Below are 8,278 nucleotides of genomic sequence, written 5' to 3' on the forward strand. Positions count from 1 at the left end.
CTACGGAAACAATGCATGTACCTTAATTAAAAAATAGTGCTAAAAAAGTGCTAACCATCATTTGAATTTTCACTGAGTAGTGGTTGCTGACCACAGGTCATCATACCGAATGTGATAATGAAAAAGTTTGAAGTATTGTGCGCATTACCAAAACGTGACACAAAGACATGAAGGGAGCAAATGCTGCTGGGAAAATGGTGCAGACAGAGGCACGCCGTGCAGGTTGCTAGAAACCTTCAATTTGTAAAAACTGCAGTATGTGCAAAGTGCAATAAACCAAAGCACCATAAAATGAGATCTGCTGTAATTCCTTTAACATTCTTTTTAAATTATTTAAACTATCCTTCCTATGTTCTGCACACTCTTTTCATTAAAAGAAAAAAATGCCATGAGAGGGTATCTAGGCTATGTTTTCCTTTCTTTTCTTTGCAAAATTTGTATCGTGTGAAGTCTGCTGACCCACCATGCAAGTTATTCCTAGAGCATTACGGATACTTATAGCACCACATCCATCCTTCTCCTGCAGAGTAGACGTCCTGAGATTTTTTGTTTATCATTTCTTGATATATTCATCCTTGCTTTTAAACAAAGAAGGCTGTAGTAACTAGATAGGCATCCTTGAGAATACTTTTGATGGTTTTTCCGCTTTGTATACATTGTAACGTGCTGTATGAAGTCTTACGTGATATGATTTTTGTTTTCACTCAAGATTGTGTTTCTAAGTTTCATTCACTTGCTCGTGTGGTGCTATAGATCATTGTTTCATGACAATATTCTATTGAATGATTCCACATAATGAATGTGTTCGTCTCTTATTAATGATTGTGTAGTTTCCAGTCTGGCTGGCACGGACTGAAAGGAGCGTTCTCGTGCGTGTCCCCCGGTGCGCAGAGGCACGAGTTGGTCCAGGGTGGTGGCTCCCAGATGCGGTGACTGTGCCTCCCCGAGGGACGTGTGGCAATTTCGGGAGAGTGTGTTTGGCTGTCACACTGGGAAGGAGGTGCTACCAGTACCTGGTGCGTAGAGGCCTGGGATGCCACCCACCATCCTATGATGCCCAGGACGGCCCCACAGCAAAGAACTGTCAGGCCCGGCATCTCAACACTGAAGAGGCCGAGAAGCCCTGCTCCAGGGTAAATCCAGGGGAAGTTCGTTGCTGGGTCAAAAACTATGATTATATTCAGAGTTTAACATAAACCGCATTTTCAAATCAATTTTCTACATTTTACCTCCAGTGTGTAAGAATTTCTTTTGCATCATAGTCTCACAGACACCTGGCACGCTGAATCTGTACAGTAATAATGTACGGCGTGTAATAAGTTATCTCCCTGTGCTCCTAATCTGCATTTCCCTGATTCTTACGAAGTGTGAGTTAGCTTGCTTCCTTCTTTCCTCCCTCCCTTCCTCCATCTTTCACCCTGCCTCCCTTCTCTCCTTCCTTCCTCCCTCCCTCCCTCTCTCCCCCCATCTCTCTCTCTTCCTTCTTTCCTTCCTTCCTTCTTTCTGTCTTTTCTTCTTTCCTCCTTCCCTCCCTCCCTCTTTCTTTACTCTCCTCTCTTCTCTTCTCTCCCTCCCTTCCATGCTTCCTTCCTTCCTGTATTGAGTTTCCTCTTCTGTAGAAATACATGGACTTATCCATAATATTTATGGTAAAGGGTGTCTAATTTAAAAAATGCTCAGGAGACACGTGGATGGCTCAGTCGGCTGTGAGTCCGACTTCGGCTCAGGTCATGATCTCGCGGTTCATGGGTTCGAGGCCCACTTCTGGCTCTGTCCTGACAGCTAGCTCAGAGCCAGGAGACTGCTTCCGATTCTGTGTCTCCCTCTCTCTGCCCCTCCCCACTTATGCTCTCTCTCTCTCTTAAAAATAAATAAAAACATTAAAAAATTTTAAAGCTGCTCAAAAAGGGTTTTTTAAGAAGTTAGAAGCTTTTTTCACACTATAGCAGCAGTTCCGAAGTGAGCAGTTATGATGAGTCCGCTCTAACCAGTCACTGGGGACCGAGCATCCTTGCACTTTGTTATTACACCACCACCGGATCTCTTCCTCCGCGTGGTCAGAGCTGGTCACAGCACGCAGAGAAGACAGAAAATCCCTGACAACAGTGTCTTCCGAGCAGGTGAGGTGGGAGCTGCCCACACTACTTCTGGTCACACCTTGTTACTGAGAAATTGGTTGTATGGTTAGCTCCAGCGGCAAAGCCCTCTGGGAAATGTGGTTCTAGCATTGCAGTGCTTGAAGGGGGCCAGCAATTCGAAGTTACTACAGAAGTATCTTGTGCAGCGTGTGGTATATTTTGATAAACTGAAATTTCTAATTTTAATGTCTCTTAATTTAAGAATATGGTATTTTTTTCTAATGATCAGATTTTATATCTTAAGAAAGGCTTCTCTACCCTTGGAGTATTCTATGGATAGATAGATAGATAGATAATTGATAATAGATATTCATATATATGTGTGTATATTTATGTAAATATACACACATAGGAATATAAAGTCTTGTTTTTAAGATTTAGATATTTAATCCACCTGTGGTTGGTTTCTGTGTATAATGTAAGGATATGATTCACTTCACTTTTTCCCACATGGATAACCCGTTGTACCATATAATGATTTATCATCCATTCTACCTTTTCCTGTGTGTTCTACAAAGCCACCTTTCAGATATAGGCAGTTTTTGCCTTGCACGGTTTCTGTATGCACACATTTCAGTGACAATTATTTATTTATTTATTTTTAATGTGTATTTACTCCTGGGGGGAGGGCAGAGAGAGGAGGAGACACAGTATCTGTCAGCACACAGCCCGACGCTGGGCTCAAACTCACGGATTGCGAGATCATGACCTGAGCCGAAGTTGGATGCTTCACCGACTGAGCCACCCCGGCGTCCCTCAGTGACAATGATTTAACTAACATAAATCCCTCAACAACAGAGTTCAAATTTCAGTTGCCATGGTGTACTAACTGTGAGTGCATGAACTACACCATCCCTGCCCGCTCTTCAGTCCACAAATCACTGTGCACGTAAGAGGTGCACATCCTCATCCATGACCAATCATTTCATGTCTTTCACAGTCTGTCACACAATTCATGCACAGACAGCAAAGCTTGCAATTGTATTGACTTCTTGCCTCCCAGAGATATACCCATCTGACATTTTTGTAAAAATGTACAGTTCAAAGATACAAGCACATCAAAACAATAAAAGGGGTAATGCTGGGAAGGAAGTTCAAAACAAACATACATGGATTGCAAGAAGAAATGTCTGACTGAGGGAATATTGGCACCCTCACCATCTGAGACTCTAGATAGGCAGCCTACAGAATTTATGACCATGAATCACGGTGACAAAAAGGTTGAACATGTCTAAGAGGAGGTGATGATGGTAAAAACTTTCCATTAAAGGAACACTCGGAGATATTTTATGACCTTGGAGGCACAGAGGGTAAAACATGGGAAGCTGATGGAAACCTAGGAGTTAGACAATTTTCCAGGGTGTAGAAAAGACATGAGCTCTTTATTGCAAGTTATAGGATGAGAGAAAGAAGGCAAGCACCACAGACTACTCTTGATAAGGTGGGTTTTTTTTTTAGTTTTATAACAAAGAAATATACCTTTCAATTCTCTGTTTCTAATGTTTCCATGCAGTGTACTAAATATTAGGATTGATTTTTTTTCAATTTTCCTATCCACTTATAACCAACTGTAAGGGGTTTTTTGATGTGTTGGCAAAATTGTTTAACAAGTGAGCAGTCATCATTTTCTTCATTGATGAAGATGGTGTTCCCAGCGAGCGGAACACTTCTGCACCAAGAGCAAAGCAGAGACTTCCTGCAGGGACTTTGTGTAGATGCATAGGTCAATCTTGAGAGCTTTCTCCCATTCCATCAGTCACCTTATCTATGCCATCACCAATTCTCTATTGTCTTAATTAGCATAGATTTATAATAAATGTTGGTAATCGGAAGGATGAATCACTTACCTTACCCTAATTCAGGACTGCCTCGGACTTCAAACATCCATACATATTATATCATTCTCTTGTCAATTTTCTTGTAGAACTCTATGGTTAATTTGATTTAATTATATTCATATTTTTAGATTAACGAGAGAAACTGACATCTCTATAATTTCTGCACTGTCACAAATATGGAATCGCTCTTTATTTATGTCTTCTTGGCTGTTATTCTTGAAATTCAGATAATATTTTTATAAATTACACCACAGCTGTTTTTAGATTTATCCCTACATTCTTAAATTTTTATAGCAATGCAACATGGTAAGTTATGTTGAATTATGGTTCTTAGCTCTTCACTTCTGGTCAATAGAAATGTAATGGACTTTTACATATTTATTTTGTAACTTTTTTTTTCATCTCTCACTATCTTTTGCAGTTTCTTGGGGTTCTTAATTTAGAAAGTCACATTATACATGAATAATGACAGATGTGTTTCTTTTCCAACACTTCCTACATTTCATTCCCCTCCCTCCCTCCCTCCCTCCCTCCCTCCCTCCCTCCCTCCTTCTTTCTTTCTTTCTTTCTTTCTTTCTTTCTTTCTTTCTTTCTTTCTTTCTTTCTTTCTTTTTCTTTCTTCTCTTTTCTCTTTACTTAATTGCATTGACAAATGCAGTAATCCATATTAATTTCTAGATTTTCACCACTAAAGCAATAATTATTATGACTTTACATCATGATTTAAATATATCAATTTTTTAGGAGTGTCTGGGTGGCCCAGTTGGTTAAGTGGCCAACTTAGGCTCAGATCATGATATCACAGTTAGTGGGTTCCAGCCCCGCATTAGGCTGCTGACAGCTCAGAGCCTGGAGCCTGCTTTGGATTCTGTGTCTCCCTCTCTATGTGTAGTTCCCCCACTCACACTGTTTCTCTCTCAAAAAATGAATAAATGTTAAAAATTTTTAAATATATCAATCTTCTGTAAATAATGCACTGAAATAAATTTATGTGAATTTATTTATTTTGGCTCTTGGCCTTTAAATACTTTCAAAAAAATTTAGAGAGTTTGTGTCCCTGATAGGAAACCTTCTCTTTTCCTCTGCCTCTACTGCTCTGAATACTCATGCTTTCATTTCTCTTCTGGTATAATTTGGATGTGTGTAGTTTTGTGCCCAAATTTGGACATTTGGAAGGTGTCTGAATAAAATCACAATGTAAGTGCATTTTATGCTAAAGAATCAAAATGATCTCCTTTGTCAATTTAAACAGGTAATGGATGGTTCCTCGAGTGTTGTTGTTAAGTCTGAAGAGGAAGATGGCAATCAAGAGGTGCTATTTCCATGCAGTCGGTATGCTGTTACTTAATTCCTCATGCTGCAAAATTGTGCTCCCCTCTGTCCAATTCATTTCAGCCGTATCATCAGAAAGCTCCGCCCCTGGCCCTGTCCATCCGTCTGGCCTCATCAGTCCCTCCTCGAACACCAGAGCTGAAGGCCTTCTCTCCTCAGCAAGTTGTTCCTTATCAGCACTAGAAAATCTCTCTTTACTTGTACTCCTAAATACTTTTTCTCTTCTGGAATAAGCACTGTGTAATGGAAAGAAAACTGGAATAGGATTCAGAAAAGAGGTTCTCGACTTGTTTCTCAAATACTTGCTGCACCCTTGCTGGTTCTGCAAACCTCCGGGCTCTTCTCAACTTCCCCAAGGTTCAGTTCCTTCATATGTAAAACAGGAATAGTCCCTGTTCCTCAGAGCTCATCAGAGCCCTTGAAGCTCAAATGAAGTTTTGTGTATGAGCAGTAAATTCTAAAGCATTATTCTAATGTGGTGTAGACATAATATAAATTAGGAGAATCAAGTTGCAAGGGCAGCTCTGTGACTCACAGTCTGCGTACAGGTGTCTCACGCTCTCTGATCCTCAGTTTTCACATTTTTAAAAATTAAATTTTAGTTAACAAATGGTGCAATATTGGTTTCAGGAGTAGATTTCAATGATTCATCACTTACCTACAACACCCAGTGCTCATTCCAACAAGTGCCCTCCTCAATGCCCATCACCCACCTAACCCATCTCCCTCCTACCACCTCCCTCCATCAACCCACAGTTTGCTCTATATCATTAAGTCTCTTTTGCTTTGTTTCCTTCTCTTCTCTTCCCCCCTTCCCATATGTTCATCTGTTTTGTTTTTTAACTACACATATAAGTAAAATAATATGGTATTTGTCTTTTTCTGATTGACTTATTTTGATTATTAGCATAATACATTCTAGCTCTATCCATGTCATTGCAAATGGCAAGATTTCATTCTTTATGATGGCTGAGTAATATTGCATCATATATATATATGTATATATATACATATATGTATAAATAAATCCCCTCTTCTTTATCCATTCATAAGTCAGTGGACACCTGGGCTCTCTCCATAGTAAGGCAATTGTTGATAATGCTGCTATAAACTTTGAGGTGCATGTGCCCTTTTGAATCTGATTTTTTTATCCCTTGGGTAAATATCTAATAGTGCCATTGCTGGGTTTAGCGTGGTTTGATTTTTAGTTTCTTGTGGCACCTCCAGTGTGGCTGCACCAGTTTTCATTCCCACCAATGTTGCAAGAAAATTCCTGTTTCTCTGCATCTTCTCCAACACCTGTTGTTTCTTGTGTTGTTAGTTTTAGCCATTCTGACAGGTGTGAAGTGGTTTTGATTTGTATTTCCTGATGATGAGTGATGTTGGGCATCTTTTCATGTGTCTGTGGGCCATCTGGATGTCTTCTTTGGAAAAATGTCTATTCATGTCTTTTGCCCATTTCTTAACTGGATTATTTGTTTTGGGGGGCTGATGAGTTTGCTAAGTTAAGATTTGGGGTACTAACCCTTTAGCAGATATGTAGTTTGCAAATATCTTCTCCCATTCCATCAGTTCCTTTTAGTTTTGCTGATTGTTTCTTTCACTATACAGAAGCTTTTTATTTTGATGAAGTCCCAATAGTTCATGTTTGCTTTTGTTTCCCTTGGCCTTTGGCAATGTGACTAGTAAGAAGTTGCTCCTACAGTACTACGTGGCAATGAGAAAGAATGAAATATGGCCATTTGTAGCAAAGTGAATGGACCTCGAGGGTGTCATGCTAAGCAAAATAAGTCAGGCAGAGAAGGACAGATACCATATGTTTGCACTCGTCTAACAGGAGAAACCTAACAGAGGACCATGGGGAGAGGAAGGGAGAAAAGAGTTAGGGAGAGGAGGGAAGAAAATTATGAGAGACTCTTAAATACTGAAAATGAACCAAGGGCTGAAGGGGGAGAGGGAGGTAAAGAAGAGGGGTGATGGTCATGGAGGAGGGCACTTGTGGGGAAGAGCACTGGGTGTTGTATGGAAACCAATTTGACAATAAACTATTATAAATAAAAAAAAATAAAGAAGTTGGTCCTGCCAAAGTCAAAGACATTCCTGCCTGTGTTCTTTAAGATTTTAAGGGTTCCCTGTCTCACATTTAGGTCTTCCATCCATTTTGAATTTATTTTTTGTATGGTATAAGAAAATGGTCCAGGTTCATTCTTTTCCGTGATGCTGTCCAGTTTTCCCAGCACCATTTCTTGAAGAGGCCATCTTTTTCTTGTCGGATATTCTTTCCTGCTTTGGAATGCTTTTCCATTTCTTTCCGTCCTCTTCAGTTACTTTCACAGTGTTCTATAGTTTTCAGAGTACAGATATTTTATTTAGTTGGGTTTATTCCTAGGTATCTAATTGTTTTTGTGCAGTTGCAAATGAGATCAATTCCTTAATTTCTTTTTCCACTGCTTCATTATTGATACATAGTAATGGAACAAGGTTGGGGTGCCTGGGTGGCTCAGTCAGTTAAGGATCTGCCTTCAGCTCAGGTCACAATCTTGCAGTCTGTGAGTTCGAGCCCTGCCTTGGGCTCTTTGCTAACAAACAGCTCAGAGCCTGGAGCCTGCTTCAGATTTTGTGTCTCCCTACCTCTCTCTCTGCCCCTCCCCTGCTTGCACTCTGTCTCTCTCTCTTTCTCAAAAACAAATAAGCATTAAAAATGAAAAAGGAATGGAACAGATTTCTGCAGGTTGATTTTATATCCTGAAACTTTGTTGAATTCATTATTAGTTCTAGCAATTTTTTGGAGTATTTTGGGTTTTCCACATAAAGTATGTCATCTGCCAATAGTGAAAGTTTGACTTCTTCCTTGCCTAGTTGGATGTCTCTTATTTCTTTTTGTTGTCTGATTGCAGAACCTAAGACTTCTAGCACTATGTTAAGTATTAATGGTGAGTGGACATCCTTGTCTTTTTCCTGACCATAGGG

General features: G+C 39.9%; 1 protein-coding gene across 1 annotated transcript in view; it reads left to right on the forward strand.

The window, feature by feature from the left end:
• Window positions 1-5,308, forward strand: part of LOC115279135 (lipoxygenase homology domain-containing protein 1-like) — a 138,699-nt gene extending 133,391 nt beyond the window's left edge. The window contains exons 14-15 of the mRNA XM_029923679.1: window positions 831-1,133; window positions 5,229-5,308. Of these exons, the coding sequence (XP_029779539.1) occupies window positions 831-856 (26 nt within the window). The 3' untranslated portion in view covers window positions 857-1,133; window positions 5,229-5,308. The remainder of the gene's footprint in view (window positions 1-830; window positions 1,134-5,228) is intronic.
• Window positions 5,309-8,278: the final 2,970 nt, after the last annotated feature.

The sequence above is a fragment of the Suricata suricatta genome, chromosome 15 (assembly GCF_006229205.1).
Source record: "Suricata suricatta isolate VVHF042 chromosome 15, meerkat_22Aug2017_6uvM2_HiC, whole genome shotgun sequence".
NCBI classification, from domain to species: domain Eukaryota; kingdom Metazoa; phylum Chordata; class Mammalia; order Carnivora; family Herpestidae; genus Suricata; species Suricata suricatta.